The sequence below is a fragment of the Trichosurus vulpecula genome, chromosome 3 (assembly GCF_011100635.1).
Source record: "Trichosurus vulpecula isolate mTriVul1 chromosome 3, mTriVul1.pri, whole genome shotgun sequence".
NCBI lineage: Eukaryota > Metazoa > Chordata > Mammalia > Diprotodontia > Phalangeridae > Trichosurus > Trichosurus vulpecula.
In genome coordinates this window covers 421052273-421065160 of record NC_050575.1, presented here as the reverse complement: position 1 = coordinate 421065160, position 12888 = coordinate 421052273, and the positions used below count along the sequence as shown (strand labels likewise).

At 52.3% G+C, this 12888-nt stretch overlaps 1 protein-coding gene across 1 annotated transcript in view; it reads right to left on the bottom strand.

The window, feature by feature from the left end:
* MOB1A (MOB kinase activator 1A) overlaps nucleotides 1–12888 on the bottom strand; it is a 29753-nt gene that overhangs the window by 5213 nt on the left and 11652 nt on the right. Inside the window, exons 3-5 of the mRNA XM_036750872.1 lie at nucleotides 5121–5214; nucleotides 3078–3211; nucleotides 1136–1299 (exon numbers count right to left, since the gene is read on the bottom strand). Of these exons, the coding sequence (XP_036606767.1) occupies nucleotides 1136–1299; nucleotides 3078–3211; nucleotides 5121–5214 (392 nt within the window). The remainder of the gene's footprint in view (nucleotides 1–1135; nucleotides 1300–3077; nucleotides 3212–5120; nucleotides 5215–12888) is intronic.

The following is a 12888-nucleotide window of genomic DNA, read 5'->3' as shown; positions in this document are numbered from 1 at the left end:
GCTAGATGTGGAGGTCCCCTCCACCAACGCAGGTCGGTGTCTTCTCTATTTGTATTCTGACTTAGTGGCTTGAAGCAGCCGGGGGTGCCACAATGCAGAGAGCACTGGGTCTGGAGTCAGGAAGACCTGAGTTTGAATCCTGCCTCAGACACTTCCTAGCTGGGCAACCCTGGGTCAAAGCAGGACTAATAGCCTGCTTCCCAAATCCGCCAAGGTCCCTGGGCCAGATGATGTCAGAAGTGGGACTATGCCCTAAGGCTTCTTGGCCCACCTCCCCCTCTCCCCTCAGAGTCAGGAATAGCCGATCCTTCTGGAGGGCTCCATCGATCCCTACAGGACAAAGCTTAGGTCTGTTAGTCCCTTGAAGAGAGCAAGGCTTCCTGATTTAAAAGGGATGGCCACGAACTTTGTTCTGACATTTTCACACACACTGGTGATTACTTGAGGGCATAAAAGGCCCAGGAAGCCAGGCCTGGGTAAGGCAAGGCCTGCCCATCTGAGACCCGCCTGCTGCCTCCCATGTTTAATGCTGAGAGGCAATGGAGGTGGAGCCCAGGGGATCTTGGCCTCAGTCTGGTGACACCCATGGGCCAACCCCTTCAGGTCAAGGAATCACATGTACTGAAAGGCAGTCATCAAAACATATTTTTTAAAGTTCACAGACCCCGGATCACTTAGCCTATAGATAGAGAAGCTTTCAGAGAAGGTAGATGCCTACAGGGGTGAAGGGTGTTTCCTCATCTGGGAGTTCCCACATAAATGCAACCACGCCCAATCCCTACCCCTGTGTTTGTATGTAAAGAGGACCTGTGGGTGCTTTGGTTAAACTCATTTTCCAAGTCCAAGGCCTGGTTGAAGCCTGTGTGCACAGCAGTGGGGGAGGAGTCCTGGCTTCGGTGTAGGGAGAGAGATCTGGGTTCAAATCCCACCTTTTCCAAATGGGTGCCCAACACCCCACCCCCCACCCACACATTCTTTAAACATGGGGCACTTCATCCCTGCATGACAATTGGCACTGCCGGGATCCTCACTCTGGGGCTGGAAAAGGAAGCTCAGACCCAGAGCGTAAAGAGGGCTTGGGCTTTCCTCAGGGAGCCCTGTGGCCCCTTCCCCTCCTCCATGGAGGCTGACGCACCTGCACGAAGAAGATGAAGTGCTTGAAGGAGGTGTTGAGGTGCGCCTCCTCCTGGAGCTGCATCACTGCGTCAAAGTGCTGGTAGTAGATGTGCGCGTAGACCCGGAACAGGCGCTTCAGAATGGTCTTGGCCACCGACATGAAGTTCTTGGGGAATGGGACCCCTGGGGGCAGAAACCCACCTCAGTCAGCCCGTCAGCCAAGTGGCCAGCCCATCAGCCGCTCAGTCCGCTGGTCAGCCACCCGATCAGTCAGTCGGCTGATCAGTCAATCAGCCAGTTCGTCAGTCAGCCTGTCAGCCTTCCATCCAAGTCAGCAGTGGACATGGGCAGGGCCATCAGCCCGCCTCCTTTCTTTGTAAAGGAGCTTTCCTTGGAAGAAGCCCTGCTGCTTGCTCACAGAAGATGAGCTTGGCTGACAGTGAGGCAGGGACAGGCTGGGGAGGCGAGCCAGAGGAGGCCACAGAGTGTGTCTATTTCAGGACTAGTCAACAAACACTTATCCAGCCCCTACTTGTGATTCCTAAGCCGGGCACTGAGCTCAGCCTCAGACTGATCCTGCTTAACTGTCCACAACGAGGGCTGTTCTGCTGGAGGGGGGTGACAGCGATGTAAAGAGAGACTGTCCCCACTGTTCTGGGCCAAGATAACGGTCAGGTGCTGCCCCCAGGAGGAGACAAGAAGATGTACCTCATTCTCCACTCCTACAGGGGGCGAGGGGGCCATGGGTGCAGAGCACAGCACGTGCTTTCAACCTGCCATGTGCAAGTGTGTTTTGCTGAATTATTTTTTCTTCCTTTTTCACTCTTTTGCAGAATGGGCAGGGGTAGGATGGGGACAAAGGGTGGAATGAAGGTGAAAGAAAAACAAAAGCTTTTAATATTTTTTTAAAAAGAAAAGAAAAAACAGCAACATAATTTTTTTTTAAAAAGTGATCCTTTGAAAGCAGGAAACCCCAACATTTTGGAGAAGAGAAGCTACTTTACACTTCGTAGATCTGGGGGTATAGATGGGGGTCCTGGGACTTCCTGAACTGTCGGGACAGAACAAGAAGCTGATGATTTTCACAGGGGCTCTGCGGAGGCCGAGCCAAGCCAACAGAGCCACCTGTCTGTCCTTTACTCATTCACTGATTCCCACACTCATGCATTCACTACTTGCTAAGGGTTCCTCGGTACACATCATGGTAACTCCAGACCCTGCCTGTCTCCTTTCTCCAGACAGCCCCAACAAGCAAGCCCTTCTTAAGGGTCTCCCATGGGAAAGGCCCTGTGTGGTCTTCAGTCAGTCAGCGAACAAACATTTACTGATAGCACAGGATGTGCCAGGCACTGGGCTCGAAGATCCAACAGGTAAGAGAAGTCAACTGAGGCTAACGAGGTGGGAGTGGGCCAAGATGCAGAGGGAGAGGACCTCCACTGGGCTCGCCCAAGTCTAAACCCCCTTGTTTTACAGACATGGAAACTGAGGCCTGCCCGGCTGAAGGCCTTGGAAGTGGCTACTCACACAGCCAGGATTCAAAGCCAGGGCTCCTTGCCCTCCCAAGATCCCATGCTGCCTCTCCAGGGAAGGACCATCCCCTCCATCTTTGCATTTCCCCACAGAGCCAGGCACACAGGAAGAGCTGTAGACATATTGGCTAAATATCCAAGGCAGATGCCACTGGGAAATGTATTGTGTATGGACACAAAGTCATGTTAAAGGAAAAAAAATGCCTGTGGTTCTCGGGATCAATCTATGGAGATGCTAAGGAGGTCCACAAGCTAGGAAGAAGCCATGAGGAAGGGTACGATGAGCTCCAGCTTGGGAGGCAGGAAGCCCTGGCTTCCAGTCTCAGCTCAGACACTCAACTAGAGTGTAACCATTTTTCAGTGGCCAGGCTGACTGGCTCTCCCCCATCACTGGAAAAGGACGTTGGGCTCTTTGGAGGCCCTCTCACTCACCGATCTTGGATGGGAAAAGTGTCTCATCATCCAGCTGGTCCTGGACCCACGTCATCAGGTAGTCAATGTACTTGGGAGCAGAACATTTAACTGGCTTCTTGATGTTGGTGCCATCAGCCCAGTGGTATTCATATCTGTAAGAGAGATGCTTGATGAGAAGGCAGCAAGAAAACGACCCTCCCCAGTCAACTGGATTTAACTCGAGTCACCATTTATGAAGCACCTACTATGTGCCAACTGCTGTGGATACAAAGACCCTTTAAAAAGGGAACTGATGCCTGCCCTCAGGGAGCTTACGTCTGAAAGCAGAATCTTTTGAACAGATCAAGTGGCAGGTGGCCAGCTAGTCTCCAGTTCAGTCTGGGGTGGGAAGAGCCCCTGGAGCTATTCTAGTCGTCCCCCCCCCCCCCGCCCCAAATCCCCTTACCCCAGACCCATCTGCAAAGGACTCTGGGACCCAGATATTAGTGGAGTAGAAGAAATTATGCACAGTTCCTCTGTGGACATGGATCCATTGAGACCCCCTTAAAAGTCACAGCAGCTCATGTCTATCATTCAGTCAACAAGCATTTATGAAGTACCTACTATGTGCTAGGTGCTGAGATGACAAAAGATAAAAATGAAAGCGCCCCTTGAGGGAAGACAACATAGATGCATGTGGGCATGTACAGAATAAAGGCTTGGCTTCACAACCAGCCTGTGAAGAAGAGGCTGTTATTATCCCCATTTTCCAGATGCAGAAACTGAGACTCATAGGGGTTAAGCCAGGTCACACAAGTACTAAGTGTCTGAGCTCAGGTTTGCTGGACTCCCAGGAGAGCCATGAGCCGCCTCTCCCTACTCTTCAGATAACACTTTTACACAGAGAAGCTTTTAAAAAATGTCTATTTTTATTCTAAACTTCACGCCAAGTAAGACCGTAAGCAGGCTGCTCACCTCAGAGCACCTGCCCAAAGGAAGCGCTCACAGGTACTTCACCTGTTCCACATGAGGGCGCTAGGGGATGAATAAAGGCCTGTTGACTGATTCAAAGAGGCAACTTATTATCAAGGACCAACTGAGTCACTCCTGACTCCCCCCAAGCTGCCTCTGAGGAGAGTGTCCATGAAGCCCAAACCAAAGACAGACTGAGTCAAGCATGACGGCTGAAAGAGGAAGACCTGCCCCATGGAAAAACGGCATCCACTGATGCTGGGTCCAGGAACCTAGGCTGCTGGAGCAGAATGCTGACATGCCTGGACTATAGGGAGCCCAAAGCTGACTCATAACCTCTCCCTTCTTTCCTTCCCTATTACCTTCCAGGGCACCTCTATCCTCCAAGGCTCCCAGGTTCATGACGTTGGAGTCACGCTCACTCTCTTTCACCCCTCCCCCCCCATATCCAAGATGGTACCAAGACCTGTAGATATCACCCCCTGCCCCTTCTCTGCCCATTTCACTTCTGTGGCATCTCTCAAATACACCCCCTTCTAACACTGAGACAGAGCCTCATACCCTCAGGTCTGGACCACTACACTAGCTGCCGGGTGGGGGGGGGGTCCTGCCTGCCTGAGTCCCTCCCCACTCCAGTCCATCCTCCAGTCAGCCACCAAAGGGATTTTCCTAAAGCCCAGGAATGCAGTCCCTGTTCCCTTACCCCCTTAGATTCCCTAAGCCCCTTCAAAGCTCAGCTCACCACCACTTTGCAGACTGTCCTGACCAGCCAGCTGCTTGCGGCACCCCCCCCACCCCCCCACCCCCGTTACCTCTTATTTATTTGGTATATATTTGTTTCTATACATGGTGGCTTTCCTATAGAATGGAAGCTGCTTGAGGGCAGGAGGTTGCTTTCATTTTGTCTCTGTACTCCCAGGGCCTGGTACATTTCCTTGGCATCAGTGGGAACGTGAAATGCACCAAGAGACTGCCAAGGAGAAGCAGACGTTTTTGAGCCCACAGGCACATGGAGGGTGGAACAAATGGGCCCAGTCCTCTCTGGGCAATGCTTGGGATGCATCTGTGAGTCACCTAACAAACATAGAGGCCCTGGGGAGCGTCTCTTACCTGGGGCCTGCAGACATCACTGGGCAGCTTGCTTCGGTGCAAAATTCGGTGATTGTCCCATAGAGCATATTGATCTGGTTAAAGAAATCCACAGCTGTGGAGAAAGAACAGAAGTCCTGCATTAAATGGTGGCCATGACTCACTTAATCATTTTGGGGCCTCAGTTTCCTCTTCTGTCCCGTGGGAATAACATGAACAATAACCTGGCATAGCAGATGGAGAGCTGGGTTCAATTCCTAGCTGCGTGACCCTGGGCACGTCACCTGAGAGGGCCCCACAGCCAGTATGTGTCTGAGGCAGGACCTCCCCCAAAGGCCATGCTGAGGATGCAGGGAGCATTGCACAAACCTACAGGTGTTTCATAATGCCAGCTGTTCTGATCACTGTTCTCATAGAGATCCCTGCTTACCTTTCATCCTTTCATCGACAAGTGCTTATAAAGCACCTAATGTGTGCCAGGGACCTTGCTAAGTGCTGGAAATTCGAGGAAGAATGAAACAGTCCCTGCCCTCAAGGAGCTTACATTCTATATGAGTAGGTCTCTTAAGGGCATGCCTCAGTTTCCTCATGGGTAAAATGAGGGAGCTGAATTCAGTGGCCTCTCAGGCCCAATCCAGCTATAAATTCATGGTCTTAGGTACATTTACAATATCCAGTTATATTCAGAATTCAAACTCAGTTGACAGGCACACAGCACAACCCACCAGCATGGCCCATGGCGGGGCCTGTACTTGCAGCTGCTTGGGGGCGGGGGCAGGGCAGCCACAGTGGGAATGACTCATGAAGGCTCCCGACCCTCAGGGCCCAAGCACAAAGCACAGACTTGAGGAAGGAGGAGGCGCTTAGTGGTGGAAAAGGGAAGGCTCATCCTCAGAAGGGCTCAGCTCCACAGGATGTGATTCCACCAAAACAAACAAAACCCCCAGCCCTCAGAGACAAGCAGAATAAACAAAGAGGATCCAGGGATGAGGCCTCGGCCCACTGCAGAAAGGTCAGCATAGGGGCTGCCGTACACAGAACTCCTGGGGAAGGAAAATCCCTCTACTGGTGCCAGCAGCAACTAGTAATCTTAGAGAGTCACCCAGAGCCCAGAGAGGGGAGAGGTGACCTGCCCTGGCTCAAATGGCCAATATGTCCGAGGCAACACTCGAATCCAGAGCCTTCAGGACTGAAGCCTGACTCTATCCAACATGCCACGGCACCTCTCCATTTCAAAATTAAAACAAACATTTTAAATAGAAATGAAATTAGGGTAGAGATAGAAATGAAGAGCGATAGCAAATGTTATTTGGCACCATTTTACAGGGAAGGAACGGAGATGGCAGCCAAGGGACTTGCCCAGGGTCACACAGCCAGCATCTTCATCAGCACAAAGACAGGGTTGGACCAGATGCCTCTGAGCTCTCTTTCAGTTCTAGAGTCTATGATCCTGCCAGTGTAACCCAGGGCACGATTCTCCTCCTCTGGGCCTCAGTTTCTCCATCTGAGGTACCTTCAAATTCTAAATGTGATGCCCATCCTTGTGGGCTCCCTTCTAACAGTAAGGAAGGTGAGAGCAAAGCGGGCAGTGACCCGGGAGGGCATGTGACATGGCCATGGTCATTGCTTATTTACGTATCACTCTATCTCGGCCAGCTCAGTCTCCCCCAAAGAGGAAGGAGGGCCTTCGGGGGCCAGGGCAAGTCCTGAGCAGCCAGTCAGGAGGCAGAAGGTGGAAGAACTGAGGCCTCAAAGGAGGGAGCTGCTATCTCTCCAAGGGATGATGCTGGGCCAGGAGGAGGCTTCTCCAGGAATTATTAAAGGAAAGAGGTAAACAGCAGGGATCAGTGACTACCAAGGCAGCTGCTGTCCACCTGATGACCACAGAGGTCTGATGTGTCCCCGAAGCATCTAAGTGAAGGCACGTTCATTTTCATCAATCAAATCCCTTTCTGGCCTTCTTATACTCACCTCCTCTCCAAACACATTGTGATCCAGGGACACCAGCATGTTCACTGCTGCTTCTCAAACATGACACTCCCACCTCTCACCTTCAGGCCTTTGTCCCTCTGTCCCCCCTGCCTGGAAGGCTTTCCCTCCTCACCTCGGCTTCTTGGCTTCCTTCAAGATTCAGCTCAAACCCCACCTTCTGCAGGAAGCCTTTCCTGTCCCCTCTCCCCAAGTGTCTGGCCTCTGGAATTTCCTTCCATTTATACTGCCTCCATTTTGCTGGGACCAGCTGTTTTCAGGCTGTCTCCTCCAGGAGAATGAGAGCCAACATTACAGCCAGAAGGAACCTAGAAAACAGCGTCAGGGATTATGAAGTTCTGGGCAAGGCTCCCCAGGGGACAGGTGGCTTTAAGTGACCCTGAAGGAAGGCACATCAAAGAGGATGGGAAGATTTAGAAAGTAAACAGCTGGGCCCCAAGATGGCCCTGAGGAGAGGGTTCCAGACTCAATTAAAATAGAAGGATGACCCCTAATGAAGAGGGACTGAGATCCGGTCTAGGGAGACACCTGCCTCCACAGATTCCCAAGTCAGAGACCAGGACATCCAAAGAGGCGGCGGCCGAGGGGGGCACAGGAGGCAGGAGAGAGGAGCTAGTCAGGAAACGGCCGGCCCGAGTCCACAAGCAAACACCAAGGAAGAAGGTCAAAGACAGGTAAGCTAGTGGAGGGCTTCAAGGAACCTCTGAGGCCAAGCTCTGCCAGAGGCTGGCTGGGGGGGGGCACCCTCCAGATCGGGGGCCGTGGACTCAGAACGCCTCATGTCACTCAAAAGGCACAAGATGGGCCAAAGTCGAGGCATCTGGGGAAGTGACCCAGCACCGGAGACTCATGAGGAAATGCTGGAGCCAAAGCATTGAGGGGAATATTGAGAGAAGAAGAAAAAGAAAGACTACGGCACCAGAAGGACCCCTCCCCCACTCCCTCCCCCTCCCCTCCACCCCCACACAAAAGAGCCAAAGGTGACAACATCTAGGCCTGGCCCAGAGACTGAGATGAGCCCCCCCCCCATGGTCATTGGTTTTGCTGGGTTTTTTTTTTTTCCCTCTTCCTCTTTTTCTCTAAAAAAAGTCTTGTTTGTTACAAGCAATGGCTTTCTGGAAGCGAGAGGGGAGGGATATTTAGCAAATGTAAAAATGAAACATATCAAGAAAATGTATTACAGGAAAAAAAAACTCATCAGAGACCCCATGACCTACCACAAATCGCGTGAACACAAGAAGGAAATGTTGGCATCTGGGAAGCAGTTTCCAGGCCAGCCTGGGGCCCGATGCCACAGTAAAGAGAGAGTACAATTATCCAGACGCAGCCGGGCCATCTCTGCAAAAGCAGAACAGGGAGGCAAATTCCCAGCTCGCTTTAAGGAGCTTGGCCTTCAAAAACGAGAGGACATGGAGGGGGCAGCCCCCGAAGGAAGAACCAGGAAAAACCCGGGGGAGAGACCCCAACACCTGAGAGTGTGCGACTCAGCAGAGGAAGGCCGCGCTTAGGGGGTGGGGACCCCAAGAGCTGGGGAAGGAGATTTCAGAGTTCAGAGAAAGGAGAAGTGGGGACTGAGCCCCAAGCTGAGATGCCAGGCCAGCCCAGGAGCGACAGAACCTTTCCAGAAGGAGATTGTGCAGATGCAAACAAACCATTGCAAGGGGAGGAAATGGATCTGCCGAAAGCCCCAAACATCAGTGACCCGCACAGCTGTGGTCACTTTAAAAGACAGCCAACATCAGAAAGCAAGGAGATGGGGGAAGGCACGGGGCGGGGCAGGCCAGGGAGGACAGCAAGTGGCATCAGGGCACAATGATAACAGCTAGAGAGAGGGACGGGACCTAGGGTGTCCCTAGTGGCAGAAGTCCCAGAGGAGGGCATCTCCTCTGCAGCCTGTATGCACCATGAGGGGAAGGGACCTGCCCAGGGTCACACCGCCAGGCTGGGGCAGGATGCAGAAGCTCTCCCCAGGGTACTTCTGGAGGCTGGTTTACCCAGTGATCAGTATGATGCCCGGCACACAGTAGGTGCTCGCTGCCTTGACCATCTTCTGAGCCTCACAACCACCAGGGAGGTCAGTCCCGGAGCCGCTGTCACCCGCATTTTAAGGCTGGAGCAAACTGAGGCTCAGAGACATGAAAGCATTTGTGGACAGCTGCCCCGTCCTGAGCATTAGGGGTGGGACTCAATAATGAAACAGGAACATTATTAAGAAGAGCTAGTGGCATGGATGGCGGCTTTCCAAACACCGCCTCCTTCAATCCTCATAACAACTCTGAGGCTTGGCAGCCATCATTATGCTCATTTTACACATGAGGAAACTGAGGCAGGCAGAGGTTGCAGAGCTGGTATTTGTCTGGAGGCTAGATCTGAACTTGGCTCTTCCTGCCTCTCACCCAGCACTCCATCCACACCTCCCAGCTGCCAAATTCACACACCTCCAAAAGGGCTTTCAAAGAGCAGAGTGGAAAGATGCTGGATTCCCAGGAAGAAGCCCGGAGTGTGATGCCAGTGGCTGCTTCTGCAGCACCGGTGTGGGAGTCAAGGTCCTGGCTTCAACTCCTGATGGCTCCTATGTGACCTAGCCTCTCTGGGCCCCATCCTCTGGAAAATGAGGGGGCTGAATGAGAGGATGCTTTAAATCTGTGACCCTGTGCCTCTGGACTCCTGCCCCAAACATCCTTCAAATCCAAAAATCACCAACATGAGGAAACAGAATCTCTTAATTAGCAAATGGGGCTGTCGCCCACATTCCTCCATGAACCCTCAGACACAGGGAAGCCTCAGGACCCACTCCAGGCTGGGATGCCACAGCCCACCCCATGTGCCCAGGCAAGTGTGCTGAAGACACAGCCAAAGGCTGACTGCAGTGGTCTTGAGGGGCCAGCAACGTCTTTGGTGCTCCTTTTTATGTTTAGTAACTCCTCCTGGCCTCCATTAATGTCCTGCTCAGATATCACACCATGGCCCCATTAAGGGGCAGGCTCTGACCCACCAGGTGAGAGGTACAACCAGTCAGTCAGCAGTCCACAAGAGTTTACTCAACATTTACCTCATGCCAGAAACAGTGCTGAGCAGTGGGAATAAGAGGACAAACAGAGAGACAGTCCCTGCCTCAAGGACTTTACATTCTAAAGGCAGCACGGAAGAGGAAAGGGGCCAGGAATGGAAAAGTCACAGATGGGGGAGGATGTCCCGAGCACAGTCCAGGAGGGGAGTCCCAGGCACAGCCCAGGGAGGATGCAGAGCCCAGGGGGGATGTCCTGGGCACAGACCTGGCTGGCCAGAGGGTCAGGCCACATTGTCCATCCTTGGGCCTCAGTTTCCTTCACTGTAAAATAAGGTGCCTGGCCTGGATGGCCGCTGTGAGCAGCATGGCAAGGAGCCGGCTCTGCCTTCAGAGATGGGCAGGAAGGATCAGGTGGGTACAAACACTTTACAACCCTCCTAGCAGGGTCTCTTCACCTTCAGTGGGGCCCAGGCCCTCCGGCATACTGGGGAGCTATGGAGCTCTTCTCAGAATTGGGTTTTTAAAAAATCAAAGGAGAGGCTAAATTTCTGTTCGAGCTGAGGCAAAGTGAAGATGTCATCTTCTCCCCATCCAGGTTCACAGGCCTCCTGAGATCTCTCCATGAACCACAGGGTCCTGGAACCCCAAAGAGGAGACCTCTCCCTTCCTCTGCTACTGGGGCCATCCCCCTGGAGCTCCCTTCCATGTACTCTGGATCTCTGGGATGGACCTAATCACGTCCATGTCGTCTCCCCATTAGAGCATAAGCACCGTGAAGGAAAGAATACTTTTCCCCTTTCTTTGTCTCCCAAGCTTGTAGCACAGTGCCTGGCACAGAGTGACTGCTGAATTCTCCCCAGCTTGTAGCACAGTGCCTGGCACAGAGTGACTGCTGAATTCTCCCCAGCTTGTAGCACAGTGCCTGGCACAGAGTGACCACTGAATTCTCCCCCAGCTTACAGCACAGAGTGACCACTGAATAAATGCTTGTTGATTGGTTCACTGATAGTAGGTTCAAGTATATGAGTAAAAAAAAATGAGTAAACATGTCCCATGTGCCAGGCATTTTTCTGAGTCATGGGGATACAAACAGAAAAAACCAAACAGTCCCTGCCCTCCAAGGGCTTACCTTCTAACAGAGAAGACAATACCCATGGGGAGAGGCAGTCGACAGAGGGTAGTATGGGAAGTTACATGACAGGGAGTACAGTCAGAGAGCCAGGAGTGGAAGGGGGTGGCCTGGCCTGGAGCTAGCCAAAGGCCAGTGTGGATAACTGTGTGGCCCCCAAGGTTTCTCCCAGCTTGGAGATTCAGGACATAAGCCAAAGTGACAGCTACTCTATCTAGATCCTCTCTGCTCAGGGCAGGGGCATCCCCCAGTGTCCGAGGGCATTCCCACTGATGAAAGCCCAGCTCTTTCAAAGCACAGACCTGCATGCACATGTGACAGGGTCAAGAAGAAAACTATTTCTGGAGTTACAAACCAAGAGCAGAGTCTGGTAGGGATGCCAGGGTCCATCCCTCCAAATGCCTTCATCTCACAGTGGAGGAAAGTCCAAGAGGCCTGGGGCAGGGAAGGAACTTGCTCCAGGCCACCAATCAGTCAGTCAACAAACCTTTAGGAAGCGCTGAGGCAAAGCTCACATTCTAATAGCAGAGCCGGGTTTGTTCCTCTAAACTACACTGCTTTATCCAGCAAGGTCCTGTCTGCAGGCCGGCCCACTGCAGGGGCCACACACCAGCAGCTCATCCTCAGTACAAGGAAGAAGCTCCGGAAGTCATAATTACAGCCCTGCCAAGGTCCTGAAACAGGCAGTTTTTCCTTTGGGTCAAAGGGCACAGAGGCCCAGGCACACTTCTTGTTCCCCAGTCCAGCCTGGGCCATTCCTGGCCATGATCCCTGAGGGGCCAAGCTGGGAAAACTACTGGAGATGGTTCATTGGTGCCTGGCGGCAATGAGGTCAGGGATCTCCTCCCTTCCTTGGCACCTGTCTGGAAGGGGTGGGGGGCATGACACAGGCAGATCTTCTCTCCTTGCCAAGGCTAAGCCACCCACTTGTGCCCGGACCCCATCACCTCATTAGGAACGACTCCCTCCCATTCCCCTCCTCTCCATCCACATCTTCAATCTCTTCTCATCCTTACAAAGCAAGGACTCAATGCTGGCCATTCCCTCCTTCCTTGGAGGCCAGAAGTTAAAGAGCGAGTAGATTACACTATGCCACTGAATCGCAGAATTTCAGAATCGGAGGGGACATCAAAAGCCATCAAGTTTAATCCATACACAAATGAAACCTCTACTATCATGGCTTCTCATACAATTGGTCAATAAGCATTTATTAACTGCCTACTGTGTACCAGGCATTGTGCTGAGCACTGGAGATAAAAAAGAGGCAAAAGCAAGTCCCCGTCCTCAAGGGGCCCACAGTCTAATGGGGGAGTGAAAACATGCAAGCAATTCCGTACTAACAAGATATATCCAGGCTGGACTGGGGCAATCGCAGAAGGAAGGTGCTGGCATCACATGGCATTGGGAAAGGCTTTCTGTAGACAAGGAAACCAGGAGGCAGAGTTGAGGAGGGAACAGTCAGAGAAACGTCTGGAGATGAGAGATGGAGAGCCAGGGGCCAGGGTCACTGGATCGATGGGTGTGTGTCAAGGGGAAAAGTACAAGGAGACTAGAAAGGGAGGAGGAGGCTGGGTTATGAAGGGCTTTGAAGGCCAAACAGAAGATTTTATATTTATATTTGATTCTGGAGGTAACAGGGAGTCATTCATGTTTATTGAGGA